The sequence below is a fragment of the Poecilia reticulata genome, chromosome 4 (assembly GCF_904066995.2).
Source record: "Poecilia reticulata chromosome 4, P_reticulata-male-v2, whole genome shotgun sequence".
NCBI classification, from domain to species: domain Eukaryota; kingdom Metazoa; phylum Chordata; class Actinopteri; order Cyprinodontiformes; family Poeciliidae; genus Poecilia; species Poecilia reticulata.
Genome location: NC_088833.1, coordinates 2,002,099 through 2,020,145, shown reverse-complemented (window position 1 = coordinate 2,020,145; position 18,047 = coordinate 2,002,099). Strand labels below are relative to the sequence as shown.

The 18,047-nt window shown below is 39.5% G+C and overlaps 3 protein-coding genes and 1 pseudogene across 5 annotated transcripts; 1 reads left to right on the top strand and 3 right to left on the bottom strand.

The window, feature by feature from the left end:
• Positions 1 to 23: 23 nt before the first annotated feature.
• On the bottom strand, positions 24 to 3,822 carry LOC103463165 (uncharacterized; annotated as a pseudogene). The gene is made up of 2 exons (XR_014087169.1): positions 2,406 to 3,822; positions 24 to 1,612 (listed from the first exon to the last, which is right to left on the bottom strand). The product of XR_014087169.1 is annotated as an uncharacterized LOC103463165 (transcript).
• Positions 3,823 to 3,909: 87 nt separating this feature from the next.
• Positions 3,910 to 7,211, bottom strand: LOC108165627 (uncharacterized). 2 transcript variants are annotated; one of them, XM_008406372.3, is made up of 3 exons: positions 7,088 to 7,211; positions 4,548 to 5,463; positions 4,241 to 4,471 (listed from the first exon to the last, which is right to left on the bottom strand). In XM_008406372.3, the coding sequence occupies exons 2-3, from the start codon at positions 5,446 to 5,448 to the stop codon at positions 4,371 to 4,373; spliced, it is 1,002 nt and encodes a 333-aa protein (XP_008404594.2). In that variant the 5' UTR covers positions 5,449 to 5,463; positions 7,088 to 7,211; the 3' UTR covers positions 4,241 to 4,370. The 2 variants fall into 2 exon arrangements, with proteins under 2 accessions (XP_017159793.2, XP_008404594.2); XM_017304304.2 differs by having other exon boundaries at positions 3,910 to 5,463; positions 7,088 to 7,210.
• Positions 7,212 to 8,503: 1,292 nt separating this feature from the next.
• Positions 8,504 to 12,575, bottom strand: LOC103463169 (uncharacterized). Its single transcript, XM_008406377.3, has 3 exons — positions 12,508 to 12,575; positions 12,220 to 12,385; positions 8,504 to 11,163 (listed from the first exon to the last, which is right to left on the bottom strand). The coding sequence occupies exon 3, from the start codon at positions 11,146 to 11,148 to the stop codon at positions 10,042 to 10,044; it is 1,107 nt and encodes a 368-aa protein (XP_008404599.1). The 5' UTR covers positions 11,149 to 11,163; positions 12,220 to 12,385; positions 12,508 to 12,575; the 3' UTR covers positions 8,504 to 10,041.
• Positions 12,576 to 14,721: 2,146 nt separating this feature from the next.
• On the top strand, positions 14,722 to 17,643 carry LOC103463170 (tripartite motif-containing protein 16-like). Its single transcript, XM_008406380.2, has 3 exons — positions 14,722 to 14,809; positions 15,468 to 15,555; positions 15,638 to 17,643. Exon 3 carries the CDS (start codon positions 15,674 to 15,676, stop codon positions 17,354 to 17,356), a length of 1,683 nt encoding a protein of 560 aa, XP_008404602.1. The 5' UTR covers positions 14,722 to 14,809; positions 15,468 to 15,555; positions 15,638 to 15,673; the 3' UTR covers positions 17,357 to 17,643.
• The last annotated feature ends 404 nt before the right edge of the window (positions 17,644 to 18,047 follow it).

The window sequence follows — 18,047 nt, the reverse complement described above, 5'->3', positions numbered from 1 at the left end:
TCAAACAAATGATGGTTTACAAATTTAATATCTTTCTAAGGTTTATTTTCACATACATGTGCAGTCAGTTTATATCTGGCAGTGAATAATTTACCACACAGTTCACAGGAGTATGATTTTTCGCCTGTATGAGTCCGGATGTGCATCGTCAGACTGTACGGTTTGGAGAACTTCTCTCCACAGGTGACGCATGAGAAGATCTGCTCACCTGTGTGGCTCCTCAGGTGATCGTCCAGCTGAACGCTGTCAGAAAGATTACAAGTAAACAGCATCCCAGGGTTCTGGTCTGTGTGAGTGGTTACATGTTTTAACATAGTGTATTTGTTAGTAAATAATTTCCCACATAATTCACACGAAAATGGTTTTTCGCCTGTGTGAGTCCTCCTGTGGCGGACTAAGTCGGTCCTGTTTACGAATGATTTGGCACACAGGTCACAGGGATATGGCTTCTCCTGCAGGTGAACTCTGCTGTGTGATTTAAGGTTGCGATTGTCAGTGTAGGATTTTCCACAGGTGGTACACAGGAATGGTCTCTCAGATTTGTGCAGTTTGACATGACGAACCAGATCTCTATTGCTTATAAAATATTTATTGCACGATCCACAAGGGAACGGCCGCTCACCTGTATGGACTCTGATGTGAATAACCATATCTCCTTTGTTTGCAAAAGATTTATCGCACTGTCCACACGAGAACGGCATCTGGCCTCCGTGGACAAGGCTGTGTGTTTTTAGGCTGCTTCTGGTTGTGTAGCTTTTTCCGCAGATGGGACACGGGAACGGCTTCCTGGCTTTGTGGTGTCTAACGTGACAAACCAGATCCTGATTCTTGGTGGACGATTTATCGTACAATCCACAGGTCTCTCCCAGGTAAGTTCTGATGTGTGCGTTTAAGCTACTTCTATCGATGTAGCTTTTTCCACAGATCTTGCACGAGAACGGTCTCTCGCCTGTATGGATCCTCATGTGACGAACCAAATGACTGCTATGGATGAAAGACTTACTGCAGACATCACAGCTATGCGGCTTCTCATCGCTGTGGATTCTCATGTGAAAATTCAGGGAAGTTTTCCTGATGAAATATTTCCCACAAATTTTACAAGAACGAGTTTTTTTAGTTTAGGACAGTCAACACTGTCGCTCTGATTCATCATCAGCTCTTCCTGCAGTTCTTTAATCTGTTCTGGTTCCTGCAGTTCCTCTTTAATCTGTTCTGGTTCCTGCAGTTCCTCTTTAATCTGTTCTGGTTCCTGCAGTTCCTCTTTAATCTGTTCTGGTTCCTGCAGTTCCTCTTTAATCTGTTCAGGTCCGGGTTCCTCCTTTGTCTCCGTCATTTTCTGTGGTTCAGGTGTGCTCTGGCATATTTCATCCCAACCAGCAGCCACCATAAAGGTGTCAGCTTCCTGCTTCACTACAGATTTCTTATCATGAGGGATGTTGAGCTCAACTTGTTCTTTTTTGATCGGTTGATATTCTGCTTCCTCCTTCATCTCTGTAATCTGCAGTGGATTTGGTGCCTCTTTTGTCTCCAGATCATTTGGTAAGTTGTGGTCATGAATGGAGTTTATTTCTGGTTGGATTAGGAACTGATCAGACATGATGCTGTTTGGGACCTGAAAGATTGACAAAATGCATTTATATTATATTCTAGGTACATTCTTTAACATATTCATGTTGCTTCTGTCTTAAAGAATTTCAACTTGTCACATGATTATCTGGAAAGACCAAAGCAGAAAAAAAAGAGTCTGACAGATTCAGAAGACAGAAACTGTCTCCCTCTTAACATAATGATCATATGGAAACGTATAGTAAAGTGGTGGGCTGCACAGTGGTGCAGTTGGTAGAGCTGTTGCCTTGCAGCAAGAAGGTTCTGGGTTCGATTCCCGGCCTGGGGTCTTTGTGCATGGAGTTTGCATGTTCTCCCTGTGCATGGTGGGTTTTCTCCGGGTACTCTGGTTTCCTCCCACAGTCCAAAAACATGACTGTCAGGTTAATTGGCCTCTCTAAATTGTCCCTAGGTGTGAGTGTGTGTGTGCATGGTTGTGTGTCTCTGTGTTGCCCTGCGACAGACTGGCGACCTGTCCAGGTGACCCTGCCTCTCGCCCGGAACGAGCAATAAAAAGTTTATTTCTAGTTTAACCACTTAATAAATGTCTTATGGAATCACGTCAGAACGGACGCCATATTGGGAGGGGAAATAGTATAGATTAATTGGCAGAGGATGATTTTTGTTTCTTTAAGTTCAACGCGAATCGTTCACTTCCTGGTTTGGTAAAGAAAATAACCATCTGCCTCTGCCAATTAATCTATACCATTTCCCCTCCCAATATGGCGTCCGTTCTGACGTGCACCTAGCAGTCAAAGTAGCAGCTATCAAGCGTTTGTTGTTCGTGATGTTTCTCTTACCGGATAGTCCTGTTTTTATTCCTCAGAAGAAGAGCTGGTAGCCGCACAACGTCCACACATGTCCAATAAATCACCTTGTGAAGCGTTTTTGTGCTTTTGTCTAAAATAGAAACTAGCTGCTTCTTCTCCTTAGAGTTAGCTTCTCGGATAGCTCGGCGGCTAACTGGTCTCTCAGTGTTGGAGCTGCTAAAACAGACGAACATCAGTGTTAAAGGTCGACAGCGATTACTATGAGAGTTCACAATGAGACATGATGTGAAAAACGGTTTAATCGAAGAGCAGGAAGAAACCAGCCTTGATATTTTTCTTCTTTATTTTTTGGTTGTTGACCGGATTTCTTCTTCCTCAGGTTTACGGCAGTTTGCATTCAAATAGTTGCACTGCTGCCATCTCTTGAACCATACAAGTAAACATCATTTTCTTGTCTCTATAGTCTGTTAATCCAGTGTTTCTTATCAATTTGATTTAATCGAGCAACCACAATTTCAAACCTCACTTCCTTACTAATCTCCAAGGTTATGCTTTGATTCACATTCTTCCTACAACTAATAAAATTTATAGTTTCTTTATTAATTATAAAAATGTTTCCCATATTAAAATGAGTACCATTCAAAAAATAACGTTAAAAAGTTATTCGACTTATCTCTCATCCCTCTATTTTTAATAACAATACTTTTTTTCACTCTATTTGCATGTCTCCCTTTTACCTCGTTTTCCACTGCTTTTCTCATAACTTCTCACTTCCGTCCAAACTGCATTTATCCTCAGATATAGATAACTTTATCTGCATATCAATATTTACTTTCTAAATCGTCAAGCTTAAAATAATTATTTGTACTTCCTGTTTGAATCTTCACAAATGCTGCCTGTCCATCACTGCAAATCATTACTTTTCGTATTTTATTCTAAATCCAAAAATATTGTAAAGAATTATTCTGCACATGTACTTAAAACGATTTAATGTTGTTTTTTATCTTAAGTGTAATTCTGAAATCACTCACTTCTGTGTTTTGATCCATGAGTATAAATCTGCATATAATCACTGATTTCCAACGACTAAAAAACTATTGGCTAATATTTGTCTTTATTTCCTCTTCTTAAAAACTGATAATGGCTTATGTACATCAACATCAACGTAAGTTTTAAAGGCCTCAGTAATGTTGGACTAAAATCTGTATCATGAACTTTAAATACTCCAACTATCCAATATTTAAATTCCTTTCATTTTTCTCCAACAATCTTCTAATCCGACCAGATTTCAGGTGCAATACCGCCTCCTACTGAACAGGAGATAAACACATTTTTAAAAACTATATTCTATCAAATAATGAATTGAAAGAACCCATATTTACGCGTACCAAATCCAACAAAATATGTTTCTGCCGTGGTTTAAGCATACGGGTGTGAAATGGCGTGTTTACAGGTTAAAAAAAAAAAGTAGATAAATCATAATAGTTATGGGTCACATTCCCTCTTCAGATCAAATAAATAATGTTCTACAAACTTTAACATCTTTCTAAGGTCTATTTCTACATATATGTGCAGTCAGCTTACATCTGGCAGTGAATAATTTACCGCACTGTTGACAGGAAAACGGCTTTTCGCCTGTATGAGTCCGGATGTGGATAGTCAGACTGTACAGTTTGGAGAATTTCTTCCCACAGGTCACACATGAGAATGGTTTCTCTCCTGTGTGAGTCCTCAGGTGACGGGTCAGTTGACTGTTGTCTGTAAAAGACACTTCACAAAAATTACAGGAAAATGGCTTCTCGCCTGTGTGACTTCTCACATGTCTCATTAGAGTGCTCTTGTCACTAAAAAATTTACCACATGCTGTACAGGAAAACGGCTTCTCGCCTGTGTGAGTCCTCCTGTGGCGGACCAAGTTAGTCCTGTTTGTGAAAGTTTTAGCACACAGCTCACACACAAATGGCTTCTGATGCATGTGGACTTTGGAGTGTGTTTTCAGGCTGCCTCTACTTGGGTAGCTCTTTCCGCACAATCCACACGAGAACGGTTTCTCGCCTGTGTGGAGTCTGGAGTGACGAACCAGATCTCGGCTGTTTCTGAAAGATTTATCACAAGATCTACATAGAAATGGTTTCTCTACCAGATGAACTTTGATGTGAGTGCTTAGGCTACCTCCATCAGCGAAGCTTTTCCCACAGGTCTGACACAAAAACGGCCTTTCACCCGTGTGGATTCTCAGGTGACGTACCAAACCACTGCTGTAGCTGAACGACTTACTGCAGACTTTACAGGTAAACGGCTTCTCGCCGGTGTGGATTCTCATGTGAAAATTCAAGGTAGTTTTCCTGGTGAAACACTTTCCACAAGTCCCACACTGGAACGGTTTTGCACCCGTGTGAATAATCATGTGATCAGCCAAGTACCTCTGCTGAATGAAACGTTTTCCACATATTTCACAAGAAGGCACCTTTTGGATTTTCTGATGTTCTTTCTCAGTGCTCCGCTCTTCTTCTCCCTCTGAAGTTGGAGATAAAGACATTCCTCCCTGGGTTTGGTCTTCAGCTTCAGGGGAGTTTGAAGAGTGGCCTTTGTCTGAGTTTAGATCTTTTTCATCATAAATAAGATTCTCTCTAATGGCCTCTTGATTCACTAAAAGTTGATCTTCATCCTGATCACTGTAGAGTTCCTCCTCTTCCTGTTTAACCTGAACAGTTTCTAGTTCCTCCAGTTCTTCTTTAACCTGTTCTGGTTTTGTTTCCTCCTTTACTTCCATCATCTGCAGCAGTTCAGGTTTGCTCTGGAATGTGTCATCATAACCAACACACACCGTAAAGGTGTCGACCTCCTGCTTGACGACAGATTTCATGTTATTAAAGTTTTCAAACTCAACATGTTCCTTTTTGATCTGTTGATATTCTGGTTCCTCCTTCATCTCTGTAATCTGCAGTAGATCTGGTTCCTCGTGTTCCTTTTCCATCTCTAGATCATTTGGTAAGTTGTGGTCATGAGTGGAGTTGCTTACTGGTTGAATGAGTAACTGATCACCAGAAACCACCCAAATGTTAACAGACATGATGCTGTTTGGGACCTGAAGGAAGAACACAACAATTTAATATTGACAATTAGGACAAAATGTTTTTACACAAGCAACAGACAAGATGAGGATCTAGAAACATCACTTTGTTAGCAAAGAAATTCAATTTTCGCTCAGCCAATTAAAACTTTCTGCTTCATCATCCTCTTCATCTTTGTTGACCTAAATCTTCTAATGTACAGAAAAGCCCCAATAAAATAGCAAAAACTATGACAGAGTATATTCTCACTGGAAGTTAGCTTAACTTCTGTTGTTTTTTTAGTTAATAAAATAATAACAATATTAAATGTCTACTTTTTGGTTGTTCGTAAGTTTTCAGTTTTTCGTTTTTACTTTGTAGTTTAGTTGAGTGTTACTAGATTTGTAAGTTTGATAGTGTTTTACCTGGAAGTTTGAATTATTTTGTTAAGTTCATGTATTTTGGAGAGAAGTTGTCTGTATTTCTGTTATTTTCTCTTTCTGCAGAGGAGCAGGAGCTAGTCTGGCCTCTCACCTTAGTTTATTCTCTTTACTCACTGAATTGGGGATTCACGGATTGGGCTGGCAGTTAATTGGTTAATCTGCTATTTCTGCAGGATAAAACAGTTCATGAAGTTAGAACATGACTTGTGGTGTCCTCCAGGGGTCAATATTGGGAACAAAACTCTTAATCATGTCTATAAATAAGTCATTACAATTTCCAAGGTTTTGTTCTTGTTTGCTGAGGACACAAATGTGTCTCTTTCAGATGATGATATTCATGTTAAAGTGCACCAGAGGAAATGACACAGGAAATGCCTAAACCTCGGTTTGAGAAAACAATGGGCAAAAGCTTAATTAGTGGTTTTTATTTTTCAATAAATATTCAAAGACATCTGGAAAAATGTTGGGTTTATATTAAGTAAAGTTACAGAAAGTTCTTAGCAATCATAATTTAGGATAAATTAATTTGGAAGTCCTGGACTCATCATGCAAAAACTATATAAATATAGTAGTTTTAAATAAAGAAAATCAAAATATGATTTATTCAATATTTTTGCACAGTTGATTAATTTGACCATACATTGGCTTTGTCTTTTGCTCAACTTGTTTATAATAATAAATGAATCATATTTTATGATGCGATCTGATATCTTGGAGTTATAAAACCCTGTGTCCTTGCGGTAGACTCTAGTGTCAAGAAATGCCCAACTAGTACGACATATAGTTTTGTTTACAATAAGCCATAATCAAGTTAAAACTGCAGCAGTTCATCTTTACTAACCACTGCTTCCCCTTTCAATATGGCTGCCGTTCTGACGTGTTTTAAGACGTAGCAGTCAAAGCAGCTCCTGCCAAGCATTTACTATCACAGTTAGTGAAAACCAGCTCTTTTACTTGAGTGCCATGTTTCAGTATTGAGAAGAAGTGATGTTTGCAGCACATCGTTCAGTTATGAAGCTTTATTAAAACACTATTCTCTGACCGGAAACTAGCTGCGGCATCTCTTCTCAGAGTTAGCTTTTCAGTTAGCTCGAAGGCTAACTGTCCTATCAGGCTGTTAGAGCTGCTAAAACAGAAAAAACATCGCTGCGAAAGATTGACTGCAAATACTATTAATACTCATAATGAGACAAAAGGAGAAGAACGCTTTACATACAAAGAACGGACCCGCCGCCTCCCTTGTTTTGTTTTATTTATTTATTTTTCTTCTTCGGCTTTATTTTGTAGTTGACAACCGAATTGCAAGTACAACACCGCCTCTTACTCGACAGGAAACAGATCTTTCGTAAAAACTACAATCTTCCTCATCATTTTTTTTTTTTTTTGACAAACTAAACGCAATTTTAAACCCCTCACACAACACACTCAAAGTAATTATTTTTTTCTTAAACGGTTTTAATTTCTGTATTCAGGGTTTGAGCTGAAATCATTTCAACAGATTTAGCCCCTTTTAAAACAGTTTCTGTCCATCGATACAAGTCATCCACGTATTATGCAGTACCTATAAAAAGTATTTATCCGTATCCGTATTTTATTACTTTACAAATCAACCATGAGGAACAAATTACGCTTAATTAATTAAATTAATAAAGAAAAATACCTTTGTCAAAGTGAAAACTGATTTCTAAGTAATGGCAATTTTTAAAAATGAGACATCAAGCAAGAGATTGAATACATATTCACCCTCTTCAAGCCAATATTCAGTAGATGCACGTTTGGCTGCAATATTGAAATATCTCTACGTAGAAATGTGATCCAAGCTATTCATCACAAATGTCAAATTTGTGACCAGTGCCCGAAAAATGCAGTAAAACAATAACATAATAAAACAATACTAAAATGTTACTTTATAGACCTGAAAATCAGGTGGTGAGAATTAAAAAGACGGAAGTCTATAAATTAAGTTTTTTATTAGAAGTATCTGAAAATAACACAAGGATGGCCAATGATTCAGTTACGATCATCAAAAAGGAAAAAAAAACATAAATGTCACAATGGTAAAAATTCACATGTAACAGAGATACATAAACACTAAAAAATAAACAAAGCTTTGCAATTTATAAATCCTTAGAAGTCACAATGTATTAAACACAAACATAGCTGCCATAAAATGCATCACTGTAGTGAGGCTGTCGATCAAATAAACATTTTTTCTGTTCTATAGGAAAACTGCCTCACCATCGCTTTATTCCAGGTGATCTGCAGGGTGACAACAGTCACATTCTTCTCAAGAGTATGGTTTCTAGCCCATGTGAATTCTTAAGTGACAAGTGAGATCACTATTCTAGTCAAAGGACTTTTCACGAGTCACAAGAAAACAGCTTCTCACCTAAATGGGTTCGTAGTGGAGCAAACAGTTAGTTTCTGATACTGAAAGATTTATCACACACTTTATGAGAACACAGATTGTCCCGTATAAGTTCCGACATGAAAAGCCAAGTCATTGCTGGTTCTGCATAATTTCTGACACAAGCCACAGGAAAACGGCTTCTCACCTGGGTGAATCCGGATGTGACGAGCCAAATCACGACTGCCTATGTAAGATTTTCCACACAACTCACAAGGAAATGGCTTCTCACACGGATGTTGGTAGATTCAGCAGAATTTGCAGAGGAGCAATAACAGTTCCATTATGTTTCCTGTGTTTAAAAAAGAAAAACATTCTTATGCCATAGGACTAATTTATAAATCTATACTGAAGCAAAGGAAACTAACTAATCAAGGAGATCTCCAACATCCACCAGGAAGTGATAAGCCCAGTAAACTTTTCAGTTTTCAGTTAAAAAGTCTTACTTAATCATCGTCAAACATGTTTAACTCATTTCTTTATTTGTCCACTAGAGGGAGGTGTAGTGCCAGAAACAAACGAGTTAGAAGTCAGTCTTGGTGGATTTATACACATTTCACACAAACAGCGTCTTCCATCAAAATAATATAAATACTGTTAATGAATAATAAAAGTGCAAATGCAAAACATACACAATGTTCTTCATACAAGATACACACAATAACCACAGACTCATACATTAAAAATAATTCATTGATTGAAGGAACTAAAACACAATTCCAAATTCAAATAAAATTCAGTCTTTATAAAAGGCTTCAAGGGAAAAATGTTGACTTAAATGATGTTTTAATTTAAAAATAATAAAACATGTCTGTTATATACTAAGAAAAAAGCTAAAGTAATATACAGTTGCAAGATCCATAATATCTCTAATTTTCACAACAAAACCAACCAGAAATTTAAATTCCTCTCACTGCAGCAACATTTTTTTGTTTTTTTAGAAATTATTTGTGATTACAGAAATTCGAGAAAAGCTGTTATGGATCACATATGTCAGTTCCAAGCATTTTTTTGATGTTTGAAAATTAAGATGACCACCAGATTAAAAAAAGAAATTGGGGTAATTTCTATTCAGTATGCAGAATCATCCAGGTAAGATCTTAACAAGCTACGCTCAATTTTTAACAACCTGGGCAGGGAAACACTAATGAGTTTGTAATGCACCGTCAGTAAGGCACTTTGAATAAGCTGTAAGTGGTTTTGTCATAGTTAAGAAATAATATACTCCTTTTGTTAATTTCTAGAAGATCCCTAGAAGCAATTTCTCTCTTGGAGTTAATGACTCCTCACACATTTAAAAGAAAATCTCTGGAGATAAATTGTGGCCATAAAGTTTGTTCAAAAGATAAAAAAAAAAAAAAACGTTTTTTGCAACTGAAAAAAATTTAACTGAAAGAATTTAGAACCTGAAAATGTTTGATTATTTTTTCAATTATGATTATTATTATTTTTGTTGCCAAAAATGTAATTAATCAATTTAAATAAAGTTGTGATGGACAGGCGACCTGTCCAGTGATCTCGCCTCTCACCCGTTGACTGCTGGAGAAAGGCACCAGCACTCTCACGACCCCACAGGGAATAAGCATGTTTGATAATGGATGCTTGGATGGTTGTTTGTCCTGTGTTGCCTGTCCAAGATGAACCTCACATCCGGCAGCAGATAGGCACCTGGAGATGGATTTAGGAGCTATTCAACAGCTCAGACAGAATAAACAGAATTTTTATGTAATCTGCTTATTATTTTGGGAAGAACTTCAACAAACTTAACAAGTATAAAGCTTCCCACTCGTGTGGGTTCTCATATGCTTAGCCATGCTACTGCTGTCACTAGAAGCTTTACCACAAACGTTACAGTAGTAGGGCTTCTCACCTGTATGGGTTCTCATGTGCTTAGCCAGATTGCTACAGTCGCTAAAAGCTTTACCACAGGTTTTGCAGTGATACGGCTTCTCGCCTGTGTGAGTCCTCATGTGGTTGGTCAAAGGACTCCGGTTACTGAAGGATTTGCCACAAACTTTACAAGAATAAGGCTTCTCACCTGTGTGGCTTCTTATGTGATCATTTAAGTATGTTTTGTCACTGTAGGCTTTCCCACAAACATCACAGGAGTAAGGTTTTTCTCCAGAATGAGTTCTCATGTGAACAGTCAAGTTACTTTGCTGGGTGAAGCCTTTCCCACAGACCAAACATGAGAAAGGCTTCTCCCCCGTGTGAGTTCTCATGTGGCTAGCCAAATGGCCACTGGCTCTGAAAGACTTCCCACATAATTGACAGGAATGGGGCTTTTCCCCAGTGTGGGTTCTCAGGTGTACAATCAAGTTAGTTTTCTGTGTGAAACCTTTCCCACAGGTTAGACATAAAAAGGGTTTTTCACCCGAGTGGGTTCTTATGTGATCAGTCAGATAGTTAGATTTAGTAAAGCATTTACCACAAACTTCACAAGCAAAGTTTCTGTCGTGTACGATGTCACTGTTTGGTTCTGGTTCACAAGAAGGTGTCACCATAAAGGTGTCCATCTCTTGCTTCACTCCTCGCTGGTCGTCTTCCTGGAAGGCACTGCCTTCAACTGGTTCCTTATCGATTTGTTCTGGTTCATTCTTTCTCCCCAACATCTGCTGGAGTTCTGGCTCACCGTGAAACGTTTCCTCACAAGTGGAAGTCAGAATACTTGTGCGAGTTTCCTTCTTCACATCAACCCGCTCGTCATCCTGAATGATGCAGACTTCGATCTCTTCTTCTTTAATCAATCGAGCTTCTGGTTCCTCCAGTTTCTCCTCCACCGCATTGCCTTCGTTACAGTCAAGAATGGAGTTGTTTACTTGGTTGATGAGAAAGTGATCGCCAACGACCTCCCATGTGATGACAGACATGATGGCGTGGAAAGCCTGCGGTAACAAGAGAGAATTATGGCTTATTAATGGGGTTAAAATGCATTTATGTGAGGGAAGAAAATGTGGTTATTCCACATAATTTCATTGAATATTCTATTTGTGTACTATCATGCATGCTGCCCCTAGTGGAAGCTCCAGTCATTTCATCATAAATTATTGATTTTAACAGATAACTTTGAACATTTTTCATACATCATTTCTACACCAGGAAAGGTCACCAAGCAAAGCCTGAACGGATCAGAACAGAACACTGGATTGGGTTGTACCACCAAACCTAACAGGACATTTTAGGTTGCAAGCAAGCTGTCGTTTCTTTGTCTTGAGGAAACTAATATTACAAGAATAAAGATAAATATCAAGTCAGAAATATAAATAGTAATTCTTTTTACAGTGTGTTCTTATCTACAAGTCTTTTACTGCCATTTTTGGTCCAGTAGTTGGCTAAATGGGCAGATTAATACATAGTCTATGGACAACTGAATGGAAGGTCGGACTAAAGAATAAACATAAGTTATATATGGCCAGAAATTTTCCAAAACTATCTCTCACCCTCCATCTTTTTATTTAAATTTATTCAGACCTTAAAATTCAGAAGCAAAATCTCAGAACCTTCCAGGTTGTGATGTGGAGAGCTGTTTACAAGGCAGTTAACATGAATAAATACAAAATATAAATTTACTACACATAGGTAATGCTGACTGAATTTTATTTTTATTTTTTGCATGAACAGTGCATATTAAATACTTTGTTAATGCAATAATTTCCAGAAGGTTATTTTCACCTGTATCCCTAGAGAGACGGTCAAAGAACCCTAAAAGAATGAGAATAAACACTTATGTTTGAAAAATGTATGAATTTTATGTTAAATTCAAACACTAAACTGTATTGGATCCTTTTCAAACCGCAGCTCCTCCATTCACTTTTATGCTTTACGGGCGGCTGTTTCCTCTCTCAATATGGCGGAGACGCTGACGTGTCACAGCAGCTCCCAGCATAAGAAGCTGTTAGCTAGGATTTAATGCAACAGATCGCCAAATATTTCTCTCTTACCGACTCTTGACGTATTTGCTCGTCCGAGAAAGACTGTAAACCGACAAGACTCCAGTAAATGTCCAATATTTTCAATATAAAGTCTCTTTTTGTCCCATTTATCCTAGGAAACAGTTAGCTTCTCTGTTAGCCAGGGGGCTAACAAGTCTTCGTCGGCCTGCTGTTGCTGGTAAACCAGGGAAAAATGGGTGTTAAACACAAACTAAGAAATACTATCAAAGCTTATAAATGGTACATTAAATACAGAAAGCTGGAATTAAATAGAAGAAAGCAAAATATTGACGCAACTTATTCTTTTTCGTTCGCTTGTTTTCGTACTTCTTCTGGTGTTTATTGTAAAAACAATACAATCGTGCGCCACCTAATGGTAGGTGGCGTGGATCAGAAATTTCAGAACGATGTGATATGCAGAATCTATAAAGATAGGCTCAGAATCCACCTTAAAACTAGTACTAGCTCGATTAAGCACTGACTAGCTCATTTGCAGCGAAAGGTCCGTTTCTGTCATATTGATAAGAGAAACAGCCTCCAGTAAAGAAGCACAAGCAAATAGAGGAGCTGCAGCTTTACAAATTTTAAAGTAGGATTTTGTTTGGATAGTCAGGAGTTTATTTTGTGGTGTAAAATCCATCCATCCATTTTCTGCACACGCTGGTCCCTTAGTGGGGTCGGGACTCCCTGGACAGGTCGCCAGTCTGTCACAGGGCAACACAGAGACAAACAAGCATGCACACACACTCACACACCTAGGGACAATTTAGAGAAACCTGACAGTCATGTTTTTGGACTGTGGGAGGAAGCTGGAGGGAGGAAGCTGGAGAGAACCCACCATGCACAGGGAGAACATGCAAACTCCATGCAGAAAGTCTCCTCCCTCCGTCCGAATGAAAACCATGGAATCGTACGACCAGACTCAAGGACATGCTCTGAGATAATTCCATCTCTTTCAGAAACTGTTTTGCATGGGAGAGCAGGCTGCACAAAATTAATGGTCAAACTGCAGACACTTTTCTTTGTTACAGATATATTTCCCTGATGTCACTGCCTCGGCTGGCCATGACTCAAATGTTGCTACTTGTGCCATCTTTTCCTGATGTGTCGGTTCATGCCCTTGTCTGTCTGTCTAGTTTATTGCTTTTAGAAATTGTGCAGTACACAAAAAAATATGTCAACATCTTATTCTAGTCATCCAGACAGATTCACTGATGGGACTGAGGTTTTGAGTAGAGAGTCTGACTGGGTGTTGTTACTCTGAGGTGCAGTGGAGAGGGCAACAAATTCATATAACCATCGCTTACAGACGTTCATTCACACCCTCAGCCCCCAGAGCTGAGGGTGTGAATGAATGTGGATTTGGCCAAAATGAAAATCTGAGTGCACTGACTTGTTTTAGTTTTGGTCAGAACATACGAATCTCCATCTCAGGTCCAGTTTCCTCCAGAGTCTGACTGTACCGGGATCACAGAGCAGGTCTTCTGTCCTACAGCGTCTCTGAAACCACGACTCTCCTCTACAGAGTCCAGACCAGAGTCACTCAGCCGCTGCATGCTGGGGTTTATGTTTGTAAAGATCCTCTGCAGTTCTGTAAACCCAGAACAGAACTCTGCAGAATCCAGATAGGATTCCCTCTTATCTCCGTGGTTGCTTATCTGAGTTGTTCTGAGTTCATTTACTTTTCTGGTTTAATGTAGTTCTCTGTGTTTCAGGGGCCACAAATAAAATCACTGCTGATACTTCCCCACATGAAAATCTAAACCTCTTGGGTTCAAATAATGTAGTTTTAATATTTGTACTGCTCTCTCTGATTGGCTTTCTTCAATAAAACAACTTAATTCCAGTGAAATTTGTAAAGTTTTCTTTTCATTATATTGTGGTGCAATAGGAGTCTAATTTTGGTTTGAGCAATTACTGATAAAAATATTAACTTAGATCGAAATGGTTGATTTTACACCGGAATTATCAAAAACATAATAGCCAAATAGTTCAACCTCAGTTATGTTTATAAATACCTGCCTGATAAGGCCTGGGTGTAAAACGAACAGGTAAAAGTTCAAATCCATCCAGTTCTGGCGTGATCTGATGCAACACGTGTGTGAAATAAATACAGACAACTTTTCTCCTATATACCAGAGTTTACTAAAAAATAATTCAGCCTTACAATTAATAATTTTAACTGTACGGTTGATAGTAACATTCAACTTAGCTACTGAGAAAAAGCTACAAATGTACTAAAACTAAAACGACTAAAAGTATAAAAACAACAGAAGTACAGATAAAAATAGAGCCAATAAAACGATGCAGTAATGTCAAAGTGAAGACACTTTCCTGTTCAAATGTTAATTATGTAAATAACCACAAGTATTTTTTTTATTACAGCAAATTTGAATGTTTTATTTTTCCAATTATCTTGATGTTTATGCAGTGAAGTCCTTAACTTCTGGTTGGAACTGTTTACTTTTGAATTTGCACTTTCTACCTAGTGCAGTTGGTTTGTTTTCCCCCAAATACTGCGGTTACTGCGGCACTTTGCTTTTCATGGAGCAACAAACACTGTTTAATACTGGCAGCCCGGAGTCCGAAGAGTCAAAAGGTGTGTTGATTGTAAAACGTACTTACTTTTAATGTGTGTTTAGTGTGTTCAGGAGTTTATTTGGCATAGATTAAAGGTAAATGGAAACATTGTAAAATGATTGGTATGATTGTAGATTTCAATGCGACAGTGAAAGGAATTTGCTTTTAAGAAATTCAATCTCACAAATCCACCAGTAAAGATTTATCCTTGTTAGGGGTGGCGTGAGATTTAAATGAAATGTTTTCTGGTTATTCTGTTGTTGAAGCAGATTTTTACTCCTAAACTCCACAATGTTGGTGAAGTTCTGCTGGGATGGAGTTAAAAATGTCCAGAACCTCCACATGGCTGGTTGCAGCACTTCTGCCTGCTGTCAGTCACGGAAATGTGTCACAGCTTTTTATGAAGATGCATTTTCAGCAGCAGCAAATAAACAGATGTGAACATGATGTATATGTGTGTCACGTTGCCATTTTAGTGCAGTTAGGAAACAATAAGAGACTTTCCTGAGCAGCCAAACACCCAGTTTCTTCAGTAGCTATTTTATTTCATTATCTGGAACAGTGGATAGCTTAATAGTTTAGGGGGTGGGGTGTGTGTGTGGGGAGGGGGGCGGGGGGGGGACTAACAGAAATATGCTGTGAATCAGTTTAAAATTTAACCTTTATCATTTTCTCAGCCCTCCAGTTCCTGGAATCAAAGTCTGACGTTCCTCCCTCTCCTTCCTGATCTAAAATAGCTCTTAGTGGAACCAACATCTGCTGAAGGTAAAACCTGATTGGCTGCAGCTTCTCTGCACTGACCTGTGATTGGTGGATGAGAGCTCAAACCAGTTTCTGTTTTCTGCAGATGAAACTCACACAGTCTCTGTGACTGAGAGGAGAAATGGCGCAGCAGGCGGTTCATGTGGACCGAGAAACTTTCTCCTGCCCGATCTGTCTGGATCTACTGAAGGATCCGGTGACGATTCCCTGTGGACACAGCTACTGCATGAGCTGCATTAAAAGCTTCTGGGATGAGAGTGGGGAGAAGAAAATCTACCACTGCCCTCAGTGCAGACAGACCTTCACACCAAGGCCTCTCCTGCAGAAGAACACCATGCTAGCAGCTTTAGTGGAGCAGCTGAAGAAGACTGGACTCCAATCCGCTCCTGCTGATCACTGCTATGCTGGACCTGAAGACGTGGCCTGTGATTTCTGCACTGGGAGGAAGCTGAAAGCCTTCATGTCCTGTCTGGTCTGTTTGGTTTCCTACTGTAGGAATCACCTCCAACCTCACCTCGATGTCGTTGGACTGAAGAAACACAAGCTGGTGGAGCCGACCAAGAACCTCCAGAAGAAAATCTGCTCTCAGCATGATGAGGTGATGAAGATGTTCTGTCGCACTGATCAGAAGTGCATCTGTCTCATCTGTTTAATGGATGAACATAAAGACCATGACACAGTGTCAGCTGCAGCAGAAAGGACCAACAAGCAGAAAGAGCTGGAGGAGAGACGACGAAACATCCATTGGGGAATCCAGGAAAGGGAGAAAGATGTGAAGCTGCTTCAGCAGGAGGTGGAGGCCATCAATCACTCTGCTGATGAAGCAGTGGAGGACAGTGAGAAGATCTTCACTGAGCTGATCTGTCTCCTCCAGAAAAGAAGCTCTGAGGTGAAGCACCAGATCAGATCCCAGCAGGAAGATGAAGTGAGTCGAGTCAAAGATGTTCAGGAGAAGCTGGAGCAGGAGATCAGTGAGCTGAAGAGGAGAGACGCTGAGCTGGAGCAGCTCTCACACACAGAGGATCACAGCCAGTTTCTCCTCAACTACCCCTCACTGCCAGCCAGGGAGCCCAAAGGCTCATCCAGCATCAACATCCGTCATCTGAGCTGTGACTCAGCTGCTGCCACATCCTTAAAGAGTCTCGGAGATAAACTACAGAACGTCCTGAGAGACACATGGATAAACATCTCACTGATGGTCTCTGAGATGGATAATCTACTGTCAGAACCAGAACCAAAGAGCAGAACTGGATTGTTAAAATATTTGTGTGAGATCACTCTGGATCCAAACACAGCACACAGAAAGCTGTTATTATCAGAGAGGAACAGGAAGGCACAAAGAATGTGCCAACATCAGTCTTATTCTCAACACCCAGACAGATTCACCGGATGTTACCAGGTCCTGAGCAGAGAGCGTCTCACTGGACGCTGTTACTGGGAGGTGGAGTGGAGCGGCCAGCAAGTTTATGTCGGAGTCGCATGCAAGAACATCAACAAGGCAGGATGGGGAAATGAATGTCTATTTGGACATAATGCCAATTCTTGGGTATTGAGTTGTTCCCAAAGTGGTTTCAGTTATGGCCACGACAACGTCTGGACCTCCATCTCAGGTCCAGTTTCCTCCAGAGTCGGAGTGTTCCTGGACCACACAGCAGGTCTTCTGTCCTTCTACAGCGTCTCTAAAACCACGACGCTCCTGCACAGAGTCCAGACCAGATTCACTCAGCCGCTGCACGCTGGGGTTTATGTTTGTGGTTCTGTAGAGTTCTGTAAACCCAACTCCTCTCCTCCTTCTGATTGTTGATCAGGGTTCGTTGTTCTGATGTCTCTGCTGTTCTGCTCTTTATCCGTCTGGTTTAATTGTAGTTCTCTGTGTTCCAGGAGCCATAATGGAATCACTGCTGATTTCTGTCATTCTTATTTAACAAAAATGTTTCTGTCACTCTAATATTTAATATTTGCAGTGATATATTTGTTGTTTATCTTCCTCTGTTCTGCTTGTTTAGATCAGTTGAGATTGAAGTGAAATGAACTTGCTCCTAAAACTGAAACTAACATTAAAAATAAAAATGCGTATTTTATCCAAACGTCCATCACTGTGTGTTTTTTTAAGTGAAATTTGCACTAACCCATTAACACTGACAGTTTTAAAGAGCTCTTCCCTTTCACTCCATGCCATTAAGCTTCCTGTTTACCATGTTTTGATTTCTGTTGTGTACCGTATATATTCCTGCATTACTAGCCGGAAGTGAAAAAGGGAGTTTTGAAAAACAGAAAATAGCGGAAAACTGGATTCCAGGCTCACCGCAAAACCTCCAAAAAGAGACTGAACAGATATGGCCAAACACTGAAGCATGCAAGGGAAACCTCTTTGAAGTCATTAGCAAAAACATTAACAATCATCATTATTATTGCATCATTATTTCTCCTCCAGAACCACAGCCAATCAGAAAAATAGCAGATAAAACAAAAAGTTAACAGTAGAAATAACAGCA

Coding starts and splice junctions, on each gene's coding strand:
- LOC108165627 (XM_017304304.2), bottom strand. CDS start 5,448: ATGTCTGTTAACATTTGGGTGGTTTCTGGTGATCAGTTACTCATTCAA.
- LOC103463169 (XM_008406377.3), bottom strand. CDS start 11,148: ATGTCTGTCATCACATGGGAGGTCGTTGGCGATCACTTTCTCATCAAC.
- LOC103463170 (XM_008406380.2), top strand. CDS start 15,674: ATGGCGCAGCAGGCGGTTCATGTGGACCGAGAAACTTTCTCCTGCCCG.